Genomic DNA, 23,151 nt, shown 5'->3' with positions numbered 1-23,151 from the left:
CAGGTGAGCAATTGGGATATTGGGAATGAGAGATGATGCATGGCAAATGGTGTAAGTCAGTGGTTTTCAACCAGTGTGCCATGGCACCCTGTGATGCCTTGAATGATAGTCCAGGGTGCTGCAGGCAACAGTTTCTTTCTTTCCCTCCCTTCCTCTTCTGATGCCCTCTTGTGTCTCTGCCTCCCAAAGGCTTGCACACCTGTTTGTTGCAGCAGCCCTGGTTAAAAGCTCAGGTGAATGGTGTCTCTGGGTCTGGCCAGGGATGCTTCTCGGGCCCTGGTGGCGCAGTGTGAGGAGGCACCTCTTTTTGGGGCAGGATGGGCGCAGCTCAGAGACCAGCGGCGGCAGTTACAGCTGCCCAGAGAACTCCCAAGAAGAGAAGAAACTGAGGAACACTCCCCAAGGGAGGGTGTTTGAAAAGGGGTGAAGGGTTGCTGGCTCTGCAGGCAAGGGGTGACATAACTGGGCTCCTGAGCCCCACAGGGGTGCCGCAGAAAGAATGTAGTTGTCAAAAAAGGACCCAAAAGATTAAAAATCTCTGGTGTAAGCAACACATATCCAAAATGTGCAGAGCAGAAAAGGAAATACTGTAGTGCCAATACAGCCGAAGAGAACACAAGGGAGGCAGAGTTACTACTGTAATATAGATTGAGCAATATATTAGAGATTTCTTCCTTCCCCTTCTTATTTGGCTGCATATAAACACATTCCCCTTGTCCACTAAGAATACTGGAAACTAGTTTTTTTAAGGGTGTACTGTAGTTTTAAAGGGGAATTGTGCTGTAAAGGGCAAACTACATTTCCCAGGATTATTGGTGCGTGTGTGTTTTAAATATATGGTGTGTATGCAACCTTCTTCTGGTATGTCTGTTCTTTCTGAAGCCTGCTCAGCTCCCACCCTCTCACCACTACTCCAAAACAATCAAGGTCAAAGAAGAGTAGAAACACTTACTAAAGCAGTTATCTTAGCCAGGAAAGCAAAACATCAAAGGCTCAGTACGTTCATAAACAGTCATTTACATGAATTACAGAGGCACTGACCAAAATACTGTATGATCAGCATCATGCTTAAACAGTTTACAAAGCCTTTGTATGCTCTCCAGTTTCAAATTAGGAGGGAGTAGTGTGTTTCAACACTTATTTTCTCTAAGCTTAGTTATGCTTGCTTTCTGGATGGTAAATCTTAATGACTACAACTGGAATCCGCAAATATTAAAATAGGATACTTGAGTAACAAATCTACTTTTCTTGCAGTGATCTTACTATCTTGGCAAGTTTATACATTAAGGTCCAAACATAGCTGTTGAGGCCACATTCCATAGCAGATAAAAGGAACTATAATGCCTTTCAGATATAAGTGTTTCATCGTCTAAAGAAACATCCAGCTTTTGTACACAGCATCACTTCTTAAGGAATGTTCTTCATATCTTGTATTTATTTGATTCTGCATTTTTTAGGCTTGTTGCTGGCTTTCCAGTCAACCACTTCTAAGGGGAAGTCACTGTGATTTAGGCAGTGTACACACTATAGCTTTTAAACCACAATTGAAGCCTATTCTTTGCCTCAAAGAGTTCTGGGTACTGTAGTTTCTTAAGGATTTCTGGGATTTGTAACTCTGTGAGGGGTAAACTACACTGTCCAGAATTGTTTGATCCTTCAAATGTGCTTTGAAAGTATGGCATGTAAGCAGGTTTAGTTAAAGAACTTCCAGACTGAGGTGTTTCTGGGTAAAGCGGAACCGAATCATCATATCTGGCACGTGTAAGTCCATCACACAGATATTGTGTCAGCTCCTGTAATGGTATCTGCTTGTTCAAATGATGGAACTAACACATGCACTACAAACAGTCCGAGACTGTAGCACAGTCTCCCTTCAAACTGGTTATCTGTGCAGATGGGGACCATTCCTCCCACATAACTTGTTTAACAACAGCTGTTCAAAGCCCTGGGGGTCAGGGACATTGGCAGTGTGGAGAGATGCTGGAGGGTCCTGCTCCCCTTGTTCATCTGAGGAGAGCTCAGGATCAATTTCTGGGAAGGACTAAATTCTGATACTAACTTCAGAGTAAGTCCCATAGGATTCAGTGGGGCTTCCTTCTACCTAAACAAACATAGGATCAGGCTGCACATTATCAGGTTCCCCAGTTCTATTTATTGCTTAGGTAACTGGCATGAAGATGACATACAGCCATATCCTGTGCAAGTTTACATAGGAGCAAACTGTAAATCATCTTACGTCCAAACATTCTGTCATAACTGGGTTGTGGATCGGCCTGCTAACACTGTGTAAACCTTTTTTAAAAAAACTTATTCACCTTTAAGTCATTCTTTCTGGAATGTAGACTGACAACATAAATGAATCAATATGCTTAAGAATGTAAACAGGCTTATTAAAAAATAATGTCCATGTCCATTTTTCTTTTAAGCAGACATAGTTTATTCTGTGAACCGCCGTTAGACCTCCAGGTATATGGCAGTATATAAATTCAATAAATAATAAAAAAGAAATGCACAGTTCAGCGAGGCCTGCATTACTGTTCTCAATTTCCTAAAAATCACATCTCGACAATTGCAAATATTGTCAACAAATACTTCATCCGGAAATATTTTAGATCTCTGCTCTCACGATCTTTACTAATACATCTAATTATTCTTAAACAATATTATTCTTTTTCACCAGTTCTGACACATTGTAATGGGAGTGGGAGTCCCCTTCTCAGATGCCAGAATACCAAAGGTTCTCCAACATTTTTATGGTGTTGTTTTTATGACACCCCTAGTGCCCTGTCATATCTAATGTGTTTTGAAATGAGTTTTTTGTGCATTGTGTAATGCCCAGTAAAAACTATAATGAGTGCACCTGCCTGCAGCACCCTCGGAAATTTGGAATGTGTGAATTAAAATGCAATATAATTACTTCTGATTATGTATCCATGGAATAGAATTGTATACATATATTATCTTTTGTTAATATCTTCCTTATCTTTTGTTTTGCCATTTTTGTGGGGAGCTATTGGTATTTGTGGTATTTATTTCCTTTGTTTATGAATAAAAAACCACACACACACACACGCTGTAAGCACACAAAATGACCAAGGAATCTCCGTTAAAAATGACAGTCAGCAGCCCCAAATCAAAGGAGATGATGGCAGCAGCATACACATTGAAAACAGAATTTAAACATCTATCTCCTCTGTTGACTTGCAGCCTTGCATCTCTTCTGGTGAGGATGTACAGGTCATCTCCACTTCAAATGCTTTTCAGTATCAGCAGCCAACTCCAACTCAGCGCTTGGAGGAGAAACAGGGTTTCTGGGCTGTCGATTTGGCAGCGTTGCTTGCAACCTAAAATGGTACTGTCCCGGGGAGACTGCACCGTGCAGTCCTAGGTCTCCTCTACAAAGATAGAAGCAACACAGCCTATGCTGAAAATGCTCAGACTAAGAGTGTGTAGCTAGAGTCATGGCCAAGGGGTGGAGATGACTGCCCCACTTTGACCTCTGATCCAAGGGGTAGCCAACATGGTGAGGGCACAAATGCTGTTGGACTACAGCTCCCATCTGCCAAAGCCAGTAGGGCCAATGGTCAGGGATTATGGGAATCATAGTTCAGTAGTATCTGGAGGGCACCACACAGGCTACCCCTCTTATCCCATGACTAGAAAACTTATTCGAGGATCTTTTGTGAGAGACTGTCTTTGTCAAATGTTCCATATATTTGGCGTCTACTAGATAACCTCATGGCTTCTCCCAAATAATCCTGGGAACTGTACTTCTATAAGGGGGGTAAACTATGGCCCCGGGGGATTTTTTTGAGGAAGCCATGTGCTTTAAACTTACACTGTGAATGTTGACTACAACATGTGTGAGACTGCAGAGCATGTTTACTGGCAGGAAGCTTAACTTATCCTATGTGGTTTGTGCATGCGTGACGGTCTGGTGCCTTTGTTCTTATTTTAAACTGACATTAAAAATTGAACCTATGTTTTTCACATCGTTTTATAAACGGGGGGAAACACATCAACTTTTTTTTTAAAGCCATTTGTGCTGTATTTTCGAATGAAGACCCAATCGAAGCTGAAGCGACATTAGCTACTTCTGTGGTGGTTCTTCAACCTTCAGCATACGTGTGCCTCGATTATTCCTCCACTTATTTATTTTTTATTCACAAGAACCGAGACTCCCCACCCCCATGGGACGGAAGGAACGAGCCTCTATCAGCAGCGAAGAGCTGACAGTGGCTGGGCTTTTCCCTCGCTTTTAAGTCCATCCTCTCAGAGCGGTTGGGCCAAGAAAGTTTACACCTCCGCCCTGCGCCAAACCACCACTTTTCGCCTCCCTCGGAGCCCGCTGTGGAAGAGTCAACCCGTGTCGTGGTGACGGGAGGGCGGCTGAGAGTTCAGAGATTTTGCAGGACAGCCTGGAAGTCAGGGGAGGCTGCGGTTCCCAGTGTGAGGGAACTACTCTTCTTCAGAGCTTCTCTCCTCCTCCTCCTCATTCAACCTTCGCCTGAGGGTTTATTATTGCAGACTCTTCCCTTGCCTCAATTTACAGCCCAACTCGTGAAAGAGGCGGGGAAAACTGGAGGTGGGGGGAGAGCTGCGGGGGTTGAACTGTGGAGCCAGCAGCTTTCTGTCGTTTCCCAAAGCGAGCAGAGATTGGAGAGGAGGGGCAGAGGCTGGTCGTGTGAGTTCAGGCCGGTGGGGAGAGTTGCAAAGTTTACTATTCTGAGAGACCAGAGGGGGAAGGCTGGTGCTCCAAGCAGCTAGTCCAGAGAGCTCCATCCACCCGCTGATCAGAAGCTCCAGGGAGCTGCCCGGCATGAGAGTCTCATAAAGGAGTTCTGTGCAACAAGGAACAAACTTCTCCAGCGCCTGAAAGTTTCCTATGTGGCTGCCCTGCCTGCCAACATGAAAGGTAAGCAAGGGAACAAGGCGTATGGCTCTTTCAGAGAGTGCTGGGGAAGGAACTGGGCTGTGGGAGCAGGAGTCTGTCAGCAAATGAACATGTGGTGCTTATTGTAGGAGCAAATATTTTTGCAAGCGTGTGCGTGTGTAAAACTGGAGCTGCATCAGGTCCGTGCTCTGTCTAGTCCATTAATGATGAAAGCTGCCATTTGTTCCTCGAGAAAAGTCTGAGCTTAGCTTCTTGCTAGTTGTTTACAGGTCCCCCTTTTGGATTTTTTTTAGATTGGGAAAATCTGTCCAGGAGAATGAAGTACTCACCCACACAACAATTTCTGCTTTCCCCAGCACATTTTTCTTGACCACCTATCTTTTTTTCATTCCCCCCTTTTCCCCTCCCCCTGCAGTTTTTCAGAGAGCGCAGTGGGGGGTTGCCAACATTTCATGATGTTCTTAGTATTGCTTCTAGACATCTGGCAATGATTAGGTTCTAGCAGAGGCTTAACTGGCTTGTGAAATATACTTGGCATTCCCCCTCCCCTTTCAAGACTGGAAAATATTTAGTTTGTAGGTTGCATATGCTGAAAATCTGAAGTTTAAAGACTCGCCTTCACTTACAAATCACACTTTGGCATGCATGCATTGATTATGTTCTATAGCTTGTGACCACTAAGTGTCACTTAAATCATTTATGCTGCAATCCTCTACCCACGAACCTGGAAACATATCCAGTTGGTCTCTCAGTAGCACTTACTTCTGAGTAGATGTGTATAAGAATGCACTCGACAAAGAAAATGAAAAGTGAGAACCTCTGAATAAGTTTAGGACTTTGCACTTCAGAGAATAAGGCATCAAAGAATGATGTTTAGGAAGTAGTTGTGAAGCATAGTTTTTCGTTAGCCACAGAAATAAATCTAAGTAGGCAACAGAAATATATACTGTATAAGGAATCTGTGGCTGAGTATCAGCCTGTTGCTTAGCTTGTGCTGTTTAATTCTAGATGCCAAGAGGGCAGTAAACGTTGTGATAGCTCTTTCCAGAGACCAATAAGAATACTGAGGTTGTTGACTTAGCTTGCCAAAGAGGCAGTCTATGGGAGAAAGTATTTTCTTTCACTGAGCCCACACACATGTGAAAACAACTTTTGAATGTCATCTTGTGGGGAGTAAAGTACAGAACATTGGAGATGGTTAGCAATTCAAATGGTCTGTAGAGCCACCCGTGCTGCTATTTCTGATAATGCATGGCACTACTAGGATGGATGTAGTGGCGATAACAACTGAGAAGCAATGTACTTTTGCGCAATACCTTATGATGTTGATGTCATACAGTGCAAGGAATTAAGTCCATTGTGGGAATGAGAGCGGACTGTAACCCCAGCTTTATTCTAAATGTTACAAAATGCACTGGTCCCAGCAGAAGTTTTTCATTGATTCATGCATTTGGGTATAATTTAGGTCACATGGGGATTTTAGTGTGTTAACTGCATTGTACACAAAACATCTCTTTCCCTTGACTGGTACTGTGTCCACGTGACATGCTGCATATATGATAAGCTACCACATGATGGAGATTTGAGGTAGCCACAGCTATCTTAGGAAAAATGTTGCTTTAATGTTCTAATATGCATGATTTCTGCCTTCTTGCTGTGACACCTATAGCCTGAGTTTATACATGTTTGCCACAAAGTAAGCTCCACTGAATTCAATATTACCTACTTCGAAGAAAATGTGCATTGGATAGCAATTCTAGTGAGATTTTTCATCTGGAAAAAGTGGAAAACGTATCTGAAATATTGATGCTTTTAATGGAGATTCTATTCATGTAGGAGGGTTGCATGTTCTCAGTCTTCTTGGTGGGTCATAATGACTCTCTTTCTGTAAGAAATTGCACAATCACTTTGTGGAGTGTTTTTCCAGAAACTCATAAGAAGGCCAGTAAAATGAAATCTTTAAATTACAGAGTTAATGAGAAACATCCTTCAATGAAAATGGCAAATGAACTGGTAATGCAAGAGTTATGAAAATCATAAGCAGTGCCAAAGCACCTTCCCTCTCTCCTGTTGCATCTTTAACACACACAATTGATTTCCCACATTTTTTTGTTTAAATCTCCTCCTTCATAAAAACTTCTGAGCTTTTATGTTTAGAATAATCACGTGTTCTATTCATGAGTAACAGCAGAGTTGACCTGCTGCTGCAGTAAACATCCAACATCCCTAGAGAGCTGAAGACTATCTAAATAATTACATCACGAGTGATTTGCACAAAAATACATTGGGTTGGATCCAATCTTGGTCAGAGTAGACTTATCAAAAGCAATAGGATTTAACTTAGTCATAACTGACAGCTGTAAGCAATTTTCACATTGTGTGCCAAAATAATTTGGATTAACAGGTGAAGCACTAGATAGGCCACAGTACAGGATGGTTGGGCCATATCCGCAAGTTGGGTTAGTTAGAACAAGTGAAACATTATTTATGAAATGCATATAACCTCTGTTTTATTTATATTGGGCTGTATCCAACCAAGCCATACTCAATAGATTTAAATGAGATGTGACATTTAAAGCACATGGCTTCCGCCAAAGAATCATGGGAGTTCTAGTTTATCCCTCACCAAGCTATAATTCCCAACACCTACAGTTCCCATGATTCTTTGGGGGAAGCCATGTGCTTAGAATGTGTGTTAAACATGCTTTAAATATATGTTTTGGATGTGATCTAACTTCAATCCATTCATTTCTGTGTGTGGACTAATCAGATACAGCACATTTATTTGAAGATGTACCTTTCAGGCTGCACTGCTCTCATAAGGCAGTTTATAAGACTGTAAATTGCATAAAATTAAAAATTCAGAATGTACAGGAATAGGGTGGCCCTGAAAACACATTTCTCAGGTGTTTGGGTAAAGAAGTACATATTCAGCATTCACCAGAAGTTGCATGGTGAAGAAGCCAGACTCACCTCTGGGAATGCTACAACTTAGGGGCTGCCACGGAGAATACCCACCCTCAGACCACCAACAGCCCAAACTTTTGTGAGAGGTAGAACTGCCAAGAGGGATCCCTCTGCTGATCTTCACAACGGTTAGGGTCTGTAAGGAAGAAGGCAGTCTTTAATATACAGTATAGCATGTAGCGAAAGTAATATAACCTGAGTGCTTAGCTTCCAAAAGTGTTCTAGCTGCCACATTCTGTACCATTTCCAGTTTCAGATCCATTTTTCAAGGGCAGCATCTGGAAGTTCTCTGTTCTGTAGAGATCTGCCACATTAACTTTTAAAGCAAGAACTGAAAAAGACCATCACGTAGTTGGGCAAGAAGATCCAGTCTCCCTCTAGTCACCATTAAAAGTATTCTAGTTTTGGATTACATAGCATGCCTCCTACACAAGCAGCTCAATTTCCTTGCCAAATTCCAACTTTCTGTAAGACTGAATTTAAAGAAGGAAAAGGTCAGAAGATTTACTCTCTCTTATGAGTGAAAAATCATTCTCCTTGAATTACTAAGTATTTGTTACAATTCTGCCTTGCATTAAGGACATGGTTTATCCATGCTTTGATTACAATTCATAATATTGCAAATTTGCAATTTCTTATCCGTTAAAGATCAAGAATTATTATGGAAATTATCCAGAAACCTGAATTGCATTGTACTGACCCCAGTCACTTACAAATGGAACATTTTAGCAGGTAATATAATAGCATATTGTAGTTAATAACACAATCTTAAACATGCTAGTTGTTGTTGTTGTTTAGTCGTTTAGTCGTGTCCGACTCTTCGTGACCCCATGGACCAGAGCACGCCAGGCACTTCTGTCTTCCACTGCCTCCCGCAGTTTGGTCAAACTCATGCTGGTAGCTTCGAGAACACTATCCAACCACCTCATCCTCTGTCGTCCCCTTCTCCTTGTGCCCTCCATCTTTCCCAACATCAGGGTCTTTTCCAGGGAGTCTTCTCTTCTCATGAGGTGGCCAAAGTATTGGAGCCTCAGCTTCAGGATCTGTCCTTCCAGTGAGCACTCAAGGCTGATTTCCTTAAGAATGGATAGGTTTGATCCTCTTGCAGTCCATGGGACTCTCAAGAGTCTCCTCCAGCACCATAATTCAAAAGTATCAATAACATGCTAGTATGGGATCATAAAACAAGATAGCAACAAAACATGTATTCATGTTTCTTGGTGGGAAGATTGGAAAAGAAAATATAGTTGTGAGTAATGGGAATGGATTTACCCATTGAAGCCCATCATTGGGGGGGGGGGGCTCATTGTAGCATCTCATATTTTCATTCATAAGGGATGACCCTGCATTGTATATCTCTTTATGTATGTGAAACCTCCCCATGAAATGAATGGGAAGAATCCCCACCTGCTGTCGCAACATCTCTCCATGCTCATTAGAGCACACACATGGATTCCTGGAATTAAACTAGACTAGACGTTTTGGTACTGATTGGCTCTGCAACCCTGAAGCAAGGCAGCATATATTGCACCTAAGTGTATCCAACAAGTAGCTGCCCAACCCTTCTTTCAGAACCCCCAGGGTGGTTATTTCACTTCATTTGGGTGGTGGTGGCTATGCCCCCTAGAAAACTGATGGGAAGTAGACAGCTTCAATATATATTGTTATATTGCATCTTCCCTTATGTTCAACGTGTATACATGTGCAAATGAAACCACATATTACAAAAATGCTACTAATGACCTCATTGCAAGGAAACATAATCCAGGTATTCTGGAGTTCTCACTGCTCTGAGAATTCTAACAATACAGTATAAACCAATTCTCAAATCAATAGCAACAAAAGTGACACAGATAGGATGAATAGAATGACTTAGGAGGTGCCCTGTGTCAGGGGCGGACTTTGGTCTTTCAAACTCCAGCGGTGCCCTGTGCAGGGCCATAATTTGGCACACACACACACACACACACCTCTCACCCTCCATTCTGATAAGTTTAGTACGATCATCATAGATGTAATGCCCTCTAGTTGTGCAGTGCCCTCTAGGCTCAGTGCCCAATGCAGCAGAACTAGTCATGCTGTCCTAAATACACCTCTGTCTGTTTGAGCAGAAAGGTGCTTGCATGTGCATAAGGCAAGCATCCTGAATTCTGTTGTAGCTCATTGGACTAGGGCACAGTGGGTTTCAGTGGGGAGGAGGAACCAGAAAAACTCTGTTGTGTGAGCTGAGTTTATCTTGTGCTTAATCTATCAGTAATTGCAGCTCAATACAGTGGTACCTCGAGTTACATACGCTTCAGGTTACATACGCTTCAGGTTACACACTCCGCTAACCTAGAAATAGTGCTTCAGGTTAAGAACTTTGCTTCAGGATAAGAACAGAAATTGTGCTCCAGCGACATGGCGGCAGCAGGAGGCCCCATTAGCTAAAGTGGTGCTTCAGGTTAAGAACAGTTTCAGGTTAAGTACAGACCTCCGGAACAAATTAAGTACTTAACCTGAGGTACCACTGTATTTCAAAATTCTTGCATCAAGCTATCTAGATTTTCAGGATACTTTAACTTTTCTGCATTAAATTATTTTGAGTTTTCAGAACATGGGTACATGAAAAGGACAAAATATTTATGAAAACTCAACATGGTAAAAACCAGGATGCAGTTCAAGAAGAAGTGAAATCTGTGTGCAAAAATATCCAGCTTTTTAAAGTGAAGCAAGCAATATGGAATGGCTATGTGAATGCATTAGAAGGGCAGGATATTGATCTTTTGAGTAAATAAATAAATGGAACTGGCTGAAATTAAAACAGGCAGAGATTGGAATCTGTTTTTTAGGACTGAGGGATCAGAACACAAAAATACTTTCCCCTATGCACTGCAAACACATCTAGTAAACACCCAGGATAGATTTACTGCATATTTTTTAAAGTCATTATTATAGCATTAAGTATCAAGTGCAGTCTCTTATCAGTAATATGCTGTAAATCTAGGTTTTTAGCTGTTCAAATATTAACAGAAACTCGGCCTAGCCAATTCAAATTCTTCATTAGTAACCAAAATAGGAACTTGCTGAGATTTGGTAGAGAAGTGAGTTTTGTTTCAAAATCATTTTTTACTGTAAAAGCTTCATGCTTAGTTTCAAAACTCACTCTTGTATACATGTGGTGAAATCCCAATATAGCAATGAGTGGTGGCCGCAGTTAGATTATTAATGGTCACATTTGCGCTTAATGATTCTCACATTCTGAATACTCTTCACCAAAAACATGTTTGGATTACTATTTGTATTTAACACGACATGTGCAGCAGCTCCCTCTCACGTGTGCCAAGAATGACATCAATAAAACTTCAGTAAGGCTGTAACAGTCCCACTGAAATCATACTGAGATTCAAGGAACTCATGAGCCTGACAGACTGCCAGAGAAGGTTGAAAAGCTATATGGGTAAGAAAAGTTTGGCTTCAGCCTCAGATTTTCTTGGTCACACATGGCCCATGACAAATGTACTGTTTAAAAATATAACACCGAAGCACAAATCACACCATTTTACAGATTTGTGTGGTGCTGCGGTACTTGCAAATCATTGTGTGTATTTAAAGAGGAAATAAAACTAACCAACTTCCCTCAACACATCCTTTCTGAATGCCCACTTCCATAAAGTGTTGAGCCATAATGTTATTAGCTGTGTCCCCATCCCCAAATAAATAATTATATTTAGAGTTTACTCTTGTTAAATTTTGATGACTGGTAGTTCATTAAAAAAAATCTGAAAGGTACCTAATTCTTCCACTTAGATATGCTAGGAGGGTTGGATTAAGGAATTTGGAAGTCTCATGCTTGGTCATGTTTCAGGATCTCATTCTGCAAGTGGGATGCCAACTATATATATGCCAAGGAGAGATAGGAGATATTTCCTGTTTGTGCCAGTCTCTCAAATGTTCCTTCTGACAAAAATGGAAACAGAAGGTGCTTGCTTATTTCGCCCATGACTGGAACAGAAATCAATCCAGTGAAAACCAATTGGTGGTGGTTGTTGTTGTTGTTGTTGTTGTTGTTGTTGTTTTCCAGTCTGCAAATATCACATAATTGATGATGGGTCCCCCCCCCCCATTTAAATTATGCTTCCTTTGCATTGATTGAATTGACTGGAATTAATTATGTCATTATTTCCTGTTTGTGCCAGTCTCTCAAATGTTCCTTCTGACAAAAATGGAAACAGAAGGTGCTTGCTTATTTCGCCCATGACTGGAACAGAAATCAATCCAGTGAAAACCAATTGGTTGTTGTTGTTGTTGTTGTTGTTGTTTTCCAGTCTGCAAATATCACATAATTGATGATGGGTCCCCCCCCCATTTAAATTATGCTTCCTTTGCATTGATTGAATTGACTGGAATTAATTATGTCATTAAAAGGTAAAGGGACCCCTGACCATTAGGTCCAGTCGTGTCTGACTCTGGGGTTGCGGCGCTCATCTTGCTTTATTGGCCGAGGGAGCCGGTGTACAGCTTTCGGGTCATGTGGCCAGCATGACTAAGCTGCTTCTGGCGAACCAGAGCAGTGCACGGAAACACCGTTTACCTTCCCGCCAGAGCGGTACCTATTTATCTACTTGCACTTTGACATGCTTTCGAACTGCTAGGTTGGCAGGAGAATTATGTCATTAATTATGTTAAATTAATAACTTACATAAATTATGAAAAATGACATTAAATAGCAGACATTGAGATGAATAAATAGTATTTGGTAGAAACTGAATTGTGGTAGAAAGGAAGCAGCACTAATTATGATGAAGGAAGATGGGAATGGAAGTTGCTGCCTTAAATTGTTCCATGCCAGTTCCACATCCATCTGCATTTTTAAAAAAACTTGTTTTTCATTCATTTCCTCTCAAAGATTCATCTTTATATGTGTTATAAATGGGTTGTATACATGGTTGTATACATTTCAACCCCAAATATATGTTTTATAGGAATTTTGGTAAAGGATAAATTTGTTCCAAACCATGTGTTAGTCTGGGAAGTGTGAATCAGATCAGTTTCTTTAAAATGTGGACTGAATGAAATCTTGGAGCATCCCTGATGCTGAGTACTGCTCTTAATTTGTAACATGGGGGGTCCTAGGGTTCCAGCCAGCCTGCTTAGAAATCATCTCTTTCTCCCAGAGGTGTGAGAGCTGCTTATAGTTATTCAGTAGTTAGGTAAATGTGGCACATGCCTATAGTTAACTCACTTCATGGCTGAGTTTGAGCAATCATTTCATGGGGATTTCAAACAGTTCTGTAAACTCAATGTGTATTTGTATTTATTAAATGTGTTGCATGCGTACATGGTTTTCTCTTTCTCCAAACTCACATTTTAACATCACAACAATCTTGTGAGCAGTGCCAGATTAAACCCTGTGGAGACCCTCAAGGCAGTCGCAATCTTAGGCTCCCTCTCATAAATTATCTCCTAATACGTTTTTGTAATTTTATTTCAAGATCAAATCGATATTATTTTGATCCATTGTCGCAGGGCCCCCAAAAGGCCTGAGGCCCATAGGCTGGAGCCTACTCTGCCTATTTGGTAAGTCACTGCCTGTGAGGTAGGTTAGATTGAAAGAACAGGAATGCCCCATAGTCACTCTATAAGCCACATGTCTGAATGGAGATTAGAATCCAGAGTTCCCTAGTCCTCTAAGCATTACACCACTCTGGTCACTGGGTCATACTCAAGTGGCATTCGCCGAGTGTGAACAATTCACTGGAGTTTCCTTTGTGATCTATTCTATGCCAAAGAATTCATGCCAAGGATTAATAAACCAAAGGTCCAGGGCTTAATTCCAACACTGGGATTCCAGTGCTTCATAAAAGAAGGTGTACCTGACTTCCAGGTCTGGGAATCTAGGAACTCAAGCCTACATGGCCTTGGCTAGCAGTATTTGTGTTTCATCTAAGAAAGGGAATCCCTCACCTGGAGCCCCACTGCCAGTTTGTGGTGTCCTTACATCAACATATCATGCAGCAATTAGGATGATTAAAACAAAATTTCCTTTGCTTGACTACTATACTTTTTAAAAGCTGCCTATTAGCTTCAAGGAAAAGCTGTTTCCAAGCAGTGGGGGATCTTCATAGACTTAACGGTTTGGAGAAACAGGGGGTTAACCCTTTTCACAAAGATTGCCCCTCCTCTCTGGCAATTAGGTTTGGAAAAGATGCATTGTTTTTTTTCAAGCCTCATTGCTGGGGAAGTATGTGTGTGAGTAGGATGAATGAATAGTTGTGGGTTATGTGTAAGAGTGGGTGTGTGGTGCTTGATATGTGTGGATGTGTATGAAAATGCTGTGTGACTGGGTGCATATGAGTGGGAGTGTGTCTGTGGTGGCCTTTCCACTTTTTGCATGCCCATGCCCACCCATGGCATGAGGCGTCTGGAAGTTTAGCCACGATGGAATGCGGGTCTGATGTAATACATAATTAACTGCTGGACTTAATTGTCACAAGATGTCATTTTTTCTAGACCCTACAACAAAAAAAGATTAGTCAGATTCATAGAGGACAGGCTTTGTCAGTAGAAACTAGGCATAATGGTGTTGTTGTTTTTAAGCCCCATTCTGAATTTGGACCCTGTTGCACTCCTAATTATATCTTTTGGGGACTTAATGGGGCTGAATCCTTTCCCACATACTCTACCTGCAAGCTCCGTTCTCTTCCCACTTACCATACTTACCTTGTAGCAAACAGCCTCTCCCTCTGTTGTCTGGCACACTGTAGCAGCAGCCTCTACAATACAGTCATACCTTGTGTTGCGTTCCGCTCGTTACAAACTTTCAGCTTACAAAAGTGTTTACTTCTGGGTTCACCACCCACGCATGCACAGAAGCAATCTGCGTGCTTTGCACACACACAGAAGCGCTCAATCGCGCAACCACATGCACAGAAGAGGCGCTCTAGTTGCGGACTTTTCAGGTTGTGAACGGCACCCCGAAACAGATTAAGTTCGCAACTAGAGGTACCACTGTACCAGAAACCCTGAGAAATGTCGTCTAATAGACTTATGTGCCTTAAGACAATTGTGTTTTCCAGGGCTTCTGGCACCACTGCAGTGAGGGAAGGTGGCTTGAGGAGTCCAGTGTCAGGCAGAGAGGAGCCATATCAGGCACTACATCTCTGGTTCAGCCCAAGACAGAGAAGAATAGGAATATGGGGCGAATTACTGGTTGCCTTGTAATGCAAACATGTTATGAATGGGAAAAGTTTGTATCTTGGTCTAGGTGTTTTGAAGTTTGGCTTCGTTGATCATTCAGGGGAAGTATACTTCTGAATGGAAATGAACAACAGGTGACTGTCACTGTTGTGTCCTGCTTTTAGTGCGTAATATTTCTGCTGTAACTGCAAAAGTTGCAGCAGTATTTTTTCACATTACAGTTCAGATACAAGTTCTTTTAACATGTTTCTAATTTAGCTAGTCTCATACTTGTTTTCATTCATACTGCCTGCTTATTTAGAATTAGAAAATGTCATGTATCGTGTGTTCTCGTTTGTCAAAATTGGTCAACGATCCCAGTAAATTAATTCGATTTGTGTCCAGCTTGTGAGTTTCCCAGAGAAATCTCAATGGCCAGAGTCAGGACTAGTAAGCAGTCGCCTTGTCTCTGTTGCTTTGAATAGGATGTTGCAGTATATGCAGCCAACACTTGCACCATCTTAACTTGACTGAACTTGAATAAAATCCTTGAATGACAAAGTCTGAGCCTCAGCTTTTGATTCTTAGTAGACTTGGCCCATAATCTTGACACCAGACATTTATTTATGTTAAGTTGTCGGTGAACATATCAGACGACACAGTGATTCTTCAAACAGCTTTTGTTTATTCACAGGCCAGAACAGAACTGAACTGAAGGGTTCAGCCAGCCTGCTTATATAGAGCTCCACTAGAACGCAACAGTAACCATTTTCTGTAACTATCCAATCACTGAACGTCACTTTCAATCCCTTATTTGCATATGTGGACCTGAACTATCTACAGTATCCCCCTGCTGGCCCAGGGTGAGAACTTCAGTACATAACAATTTATTTTACTCTTTATTATTACATTATATCCCACCTTTCCTGCAAGGAACTCGAGGTGGCGTACTTGATTCTCCCCTCTCTCCATTTTAATCTAACAACCCAGAATTGTTGGATTCCACTTCCCATTAGTCCCACCCAACATAGCCTATAGACAGGAAAGAGGGTTATTGTCCAAAACGTCTGGAAGATACCAAGTTAGGAAGGACTGATACAGATTTAGGCACAACTTCTGCAAGTATGAAGCAGAGGTTCTTTTTCATTCACAAATGATTAGTGCTGAACTTCCCAGGTTTCTTAGAAACATCTTTGGGATCAATAAAAAGGTCATGGCAGCTATGCATAGATCATGAGTTGCCTAGGCCATTTTCAGATAGCACACAACCATGCATTCATGTTTTGAAAGCAGAAACACATGCTGACATACATTTATGGCTCTGTTTCTGTATTTGTCTTAAAAACACCACAAGTGCACGCCATAAGCAAAAGATTTAGCATGAATCATTACAGAGTCTTACTGCCAAGCAGAGAAAAACTATGCTTTAAAAAAGAAGTCACACTCTTATAAGGTTGCAAAACTAATTAATGCAATGGTCCAGGATAGCTAAATAAATTCCTGGCAACGCTGTTGGGCAAACCATGAGTAATTAATTGGCTTAAACAAACCATCTAGTGTTTGGGGGGTGGAGGTGTGGATTTTCAGAAACAAGCATAGCTGGCTATTTAACTCTTTCCAGGTCTTACATGCCAAGCTCTACTTTGCCTTGCAGATCTACTGTAGTAAAAGCACCATTAAGAATTTCACTTACTCACGGCACACATTCTTTGTGTCTAGTCATTCAAATTAGTGCTGATTAATAATAGAGCTGAAGCCAATACAGCTGTATGCCCTGAACAATTGCACTTTCTGTGTTAATAACTGTCTTGTGCCATGTGTCAACACAAATGCTAAAGTTATAATGAATGCCAGATATGTTTCTTCTGCATTAAAGACATGTGCTGGTGGTCTTTGGAATGGAAGAAAAAGGGCAAGGAAAGGATAGTGTCATATCAGTAATAGGTAATGGAATTGTTGTTTCTTTCCTTATTTGGTAAAGTCCAAAGCAGTTTAATAATTTCTATTGTTCTCAAGAAAATACAAAAGGTAATATATACCTGACTAGAAATTACACTTCTGCCTACAAGCCAACAAGCAATCTGAAGCAGATTACATGGAGAACATAGGAGCCAGCTCCAAGGGGCCCTGGGTGCCTGGGTACCCACAATAATAAAATTGTGGGGACTGGGCACCCACAAAGTCAATGAGAAAAGCCAGCAGGTAGCAGCGGTGCTACCTCCAAGAGAGAAGCAGTTCAGCTCCGTCCTCCACAGCCAGCCAGTGAGGCTCTCTTTTATGGGGGAGGGGGAGCCTCAAACACAGAGGCAGTGTCTCTACCTCTGAGTCTGAGCCCCTCGCCACAGAAAAGGGCGCCTCGCTGGCTGTAGATAGGAGGAGGAAGATGATCCACCACCACCAGCTGCCACAATGCACTGTGATGTCTCATGTCCACGTGGTGGCAGGCACCCACAATCTTAAGGACGAGATGGCACCCCTGTTGGACAGCAATACTGGAAGCAAAGTCCCTTAATATTGAATGGATACTGAATACCCTTAATGAAAGAAGCAAAATGAACCCCACCCTTACATGGCACTACAAAACCAATCCATATTAGGGCAGGAAATATATGTGTTCCATTGTTGGACATATATTTTTTGTAAGTATGCTTGCAAACACAAACACACACACCTGGCTTTGAGTGCATAAAGTGTGTAAACTTTCTCTCTTACCTGCCAGGGTACCCAGTAACTTGGCATAGAGTTTCATAGAGAGTATGTCAGGGTTCAGTTGTAGATTTCAACAGCTACATAAAACCACTGGCAGTTGTTGTTTACAACTTTCCCCTTTTGGGCTGTTTGGTTTCAACAAAATTGTTTTCTATATCTTCTTTATTTGTTTTTAATGTTGTCAGTTGTTGGTGTTATATTATTCTAACTTCTTCATTCTTGGAGTAGATCCACTGATACTAGTGAGGCCTAAGTTAGTCGTGACCAATTCATGTCCCACTGATTTAATTGGGTCTACTCTAAGCATAAATATCTGGATCCAACCCAGCAAGTTTAGACACTTAGCAACTAATAATAAATGATGATGTCAGATAAATGAAAACCTGGCAAGCCAGCTGATTACAGGCCTCGTTCTGTCTATGGAAGAACTAGACCACATGAAGCATAAGATCAGAAACTTCAAAGCATCTTGCTAGGAGGTCTTCATCCTCATTCATAAAAGATCCCTCTTTTCTCTTCTAACACAGGACAGGGGTTAAATCTCTGTATTTGTTTGCCTTATTGTAGTTGCAGCAGTGATGTATTTCAAGCCAAGTATAGCTTGCTTTCTTGGATATTGTTTGGTAAGTGAAATTAGTCTGTTCTATTAAACTATGTACTGGACCACCCAATAATTTCCACACACAAGCTGCTGAGCATGACCAGATGGTTTTGTACTTTTGATTCCGACAAACAGAGCTCCAAAAGTTATGTATCAACTAAAGATAGATGTTTCAAGGGGTGGGTGGGGGAAATGCCCTTGATATTTTTCAGATCCCACTGAGCCAAAGATTGCATTTAAGTGCAAATTCTAAGCAGAATTGTCTACAAATGTTTAGTTCAAACATATATTATCGTACACTATATTATATGCCAGTGGCTGTCATATACTAATATAAAATTCTGCCTTTGTTTTTTATATGTATACACAGACGATTTTGCAGAAGAAGAGGAGGTTCAGTCCTTTGGCTATAAGAGGTTTGGTAAGTTAAATCCTCACATTTTCATAGTGTTTAAACTGAGAAGAAAAACTTCTTCAGATGTAGCACAAAAGTGTTATGAAGGTTTACAACTAGCATGTAATTCAAACTTTAAAAGGAAGAGACAAGATATTTGACTGGAGGTTGAAAGTGTTGGAATACGTTTGGAGAAGATGTGTTAGTTGTATAAAGTTTACTTATTATAGGGAACTGTTTTCATCAGTTGCTTATTTATGTCATTGTTTTTGCCAATCATTGTAATTCAGAAGGAATAGTTCTTTACTAGCAACTGAGAGCCATGCCATCTTGATACTATGACTTAAGTCACTTCCTGACATTGGTCTTAATAGTGACAGTAGCAACAAGAGAAGGCATGAAACACAAAGTGCATTATAAAAGTATTGTTTCCTGTTGTGAGTCTGAAGTACCATCACTGTTCAGGTACAACAATAGCCTTCCCAACTCTGTGCATCTCCTGCTAGCCCATGTGGACTAACGCTGAGCAGAATGGGGAATTTCCTCCTTCCCCTCTACCCATGTGGTTTGTGAGTACTTGGTACCATTACCTATTACCTTAAAGACCATTTACATTGCAGCAGTTGTTGATAATGAAATAATTTATTAATCACCTTATATCTATGTATCTCTCAAGTTGATTTACAGATTATCATAAAAGCAGCTAAAACAGTTTTTAAAATAGTACAGAAACAGCTGAAAATATAACCACATAAGCTTTGTGTAAGCGAGTCATAATGTATGCTCAATAAACAAGACTGGAGGAGCCTTGAGTTTTAAATTGGAAGCCTTTCCTTTGACTTCCAGCATGGTGGCTTTGTAGTGTATGAAAATGTAATGGCCTGTGAATAATTTAAAAATACTGCTCCGCAATACAACAAAGTAATAATTAAGCATTGCAGCTGAGAGACATTTTCAAGATCTATTATGTGACAGAACAGGTACAAATATATTAAGTTTTCTTTTGTCCCCCATGAATTGTCCCACTTTAAACTATAGTAAATCTCTTCGATGATTTCAGAAGTATCATATTACTAACGAGAGAGACAGTAGAGTGGGAAGCTTTTATAGTGTTGGCAGCAGGAAGGAATTTAACAGACTGAACTAAAACAAGGAGAGGGTAAAGGCATTTTTACCTTATCCCCCCTCTCCTCAAATACACTTCAGGGACGCCTCCTCACTCTAGGATTCTGTGTTCCTTAGAGGTTGAAGGCAATCTTATATTTGGAAGAAAGCCCTTTTAAAATAGTCTAAACAGTGAATTTTCCCTCCCTCAACAAACATGCAATCCCACATCCTCTGTCCGTGGGATCACTAACTTACTGAGTTCACTTGAAATGCCAGATTATGCTACCATTCCCTGCAATAGGCAAAACCATAGTCTCGCTGAATTGAGCCAAAAGAGTATTAAATAACAACCAGTGTGGACTCTGGCCTTCTTTGAAAGTGCTTGGAGAAATATGAGCTTGTAGTGTGTGCTGTGTGTGTGTGTGTGTGTGTGTGTGTGTGTTTATTTAAACAGTGGAGGAAAGTCACAAGGTTAGGAGAAGTTCTTTGTCTAAATTTTCATCTTCTGCATTTAAATTATCTTAGAAAGTAGATGACTGAAGGGACATGTTGAATTCACGAGTCGGAAGGAAAATAAAATAAAATAAAAGTTACTCATTCATGGCATCTGTACAAGTTCAGTGCCATCCAAGGCTTAAGACAATGAAAAGAATCTAAGCAGCTTCCTTAAAACATAGAGATTGTATGAACACATGTGTCAGTAACTCCTATCTATGAAAATTTGTTGAAGTACAATCTCCTTTTGCCAGTGCCACATACCTCTGACTGCAAGAGGACGAGACCACAACATGAGTGATTGATTTTCCTGACATGCCCCTGCTTATAAAAACTCCCCATGACATCTGGTTGACCTCTGTCAGCAGATGCAAGAATGCTGAGTTAACTGGACCACTGACCTGACCCAACCTGGTGATTTTTATGCTCTTAGGAATAGCTCCTCAGTGACAGAATGGTGTGTTCATCCATTCCAGGGATCCTATGGTGTGCAAAGGAATCGTCAAGAGTGACCGGTTTGCTGATTCAGATGTTCATTATTCTAGTCTGCCGGGTTAACATGATATAAATGACAAAGCACCTTTTCTTATCACTCTTAGTTAGACATCAGTCAGGGAGTAGCTTCTTTGAAGGCAACTGCTCCAGATAATGAACCAGAGATTTATGTATATTCTGGGAAGATGCCACCAGAACGAACCCCTTCCTAAACCAGGAACTTTTTGTTGTAAAACACCCAGTGAACAAATTGTGGAAGATGACTTGTCAGAGATAGAATTATACATGTACTTCCAAGAATTCCCTTTGCTATTTAATTATGTATTATAAGGGAACATTGGCTTTGATGAGACATAATTGCTTTGCATTTTAAATCTAGAATTACACCCATCACAATGTTGATGGTGATGGTAATGATACTATTTTCCTGGTTGTTCCAAATTGTTGTTCTTTGAGGGGGTGTCCAGTGCAGAGGCATCATCATAATCATCATCATCATTTTCCCATTTCCCACTGATAGTTCCCATATATTTTCACCCATTGCAAAGATGTCCCTATAGCAAAAAGCTACCACCACCGTACCATTTTGTTAATTATTCCCCTATAGCCTTAGTATCAGAGGTAGTGTTACCATGAATTGGGGGGGGGGGAATCTAGAAAGTTGAAAAAACTATTTTAAAAATGTTTTGATGGCTGTTCTTTGATTCACAACTGTATGGAATCATTCAAGAAGCTGCAGTAAGTTTTTGTTCTTGAATACTCATTGTTTGCTATGCAGATCAGATTTTGGTATATTTTCCTTCACCCTCCTTAAGCTGCTGTCATTTGGTGAGTTAGCAGCAGTTTCATGACAAAAAGCAAATATTGGGAGGAAAGTGAAAGAATTTGACTCAGTTCTTGTCATGGAATGATGGAATGGTGTCTGAACTACGAATAAGGGAGAGAGAAAGAAAATACTGTCTTCTTCAGAAGTAGAATGAAACAACAGATAAGGGTAACATCCTCCCATTCAGTGTTGATCTCTGAAGCGAAGTAGATCTGAAAGAAGTGTGGTGGCAACTTGACACAGCCATATGTGTGTTGGGATGCCAGTGTAAATATGGGGGAAAGCAGTTCAGTTCACAAGAAGCAGAATGCCTGATGTGTTAAAAAGGGTAGAATGTTGATGTACGGAAATTCAAAATAGGGTCTGCTATAATCATTGCATGCCCAGCTGCAGAGTCCCCCCCATCCCAGTGCGCCTGTATTGAAATGGGGTAAATGAATGGATGAAACAGCTGTCTGGGATTTAAAATGGCGGAATTGTCAGCAGCATTAGCAGACATCAGCTAGCTCCTTGGAGGGTGTCTATAAAAATCAGCATCCATTTATTATCTGATGAATCCTTATGGGATAATCCAGGGTGGGGTATGCTCTTCATAGCATCCTCTAAATTGCTGTCATAGTGATGATTGTCTTCATAATGGTCAAAACTTAATGGAGAGCTCTCAATCATTATTAAGTGCATTGTATTCCCATTGTTTCCTTTACAGAACTTTGCCAGGGGTGGGGATGAAGATGAGTTCAGAATCAAGCGCATAATTCTCATGGTCATGAAGAAGAATGGGGCAGCTGTGTGTACCATGCACTGTTTTCCAACCAGTGGTTCTTGACCCCATGGGTGTCACAGGATGGGTTGAAAAGAAATTAAAACGATGTACTAAACCAAAGTTTATATTTACACACATATATTTTAATATAGGAGTACAGCATTCTTTTTCAGTCCTTCAAGAAGATACGTGTGTATGTTTGGCATACTATATATATATATATAAAGATAGCTGATTTTGTTGCTTTCTTTTTATTGCAGTCATCACTGAATTGCAAAGATATGATGCTGCAGGTGGGATGCAGCTTCTTTTATAAGTTTGTTTCCAAGTGCAACAAACATACAGTATACCTTAAATAGTTACAATATTTTTTTAGCTTTGCCTTTGGGTTAATATATAGTATCTGCAGTGCTACACACAAACATGTTACCTCTACTCCATTCACAAAGAATGTTAAAATTACACATTATCCATTAAAATACTTTTTTAAAATTGTGATTAAACTGGCCACCTTATTTTGAAGAAATAGCTACCTTGAGGGACCCAATCTGGATTCATTGCAATTTTCTGCTGAAAATCGCTTTCTTTAGCTGATACCCCACCCCCCACCCCACAAGGCAAACAGCATCTTTGGGTACAAATAAGAGCCTGGAGTGGTGGTCACAAACTATCTGGGTGGTGGTCACAAACTATTTTTCAAGTGCAAAGAGGATCACTAGTCTAAAAAAGTTGAAAGACTCTG

The 23,151-nt window shown here is 40.8% G+C and overlaps 1 protein-coding gene across 2 annotated transcripts in view; it reads left to right on the top strand.

Annotated features, from left to right (window-relative positions):
- Positions 1-4,364: 4,364 nt before the first annotated feature.
- COLEC12 (collectin subfamily member 12) overlaps positions 4,365-23,151 on the top strand; it is a 79,971-nt gene continuing 61,184 nt past the window's right edge. The window contains exons 1-2 of one of the 2 annotated variants that reach the window (XR_014159296.1): positions 4,365-4,915; positions 18,700-18,750. Coding sequence is in view for 1 of the 2 variants with exons in the window: in XM_081873237.1 (XP_081729363.1) it covers positions 4,909-4,915; positions 18,700-18,750 (58 nt within the window). In the remaining variant the exon portion in view is untranslated. The remainder of the gene's footprint in view (positions 4,916-18,699; positions 18,751-23,151) is intronic. The other variant, XM_081873237.1, reaches the window with a different exon arrangement.

The sequence above is a fragment of the Podarcis erhardii genome (assembly GCF_964252035.2).
Source record: "Podarcis erhardii genome assembly, chromosome: 8".
NCBI classification, from domain to species: domain Eukaryota; kingdom Metazoa; phylum Chordata; class Lepidosauria; order Squamata; family Lacertidae; genus Podarcis; species Podarcis erhardii.
This window is presented reverse-complemented; position numbering and strand designations above follow the sequence as displayed.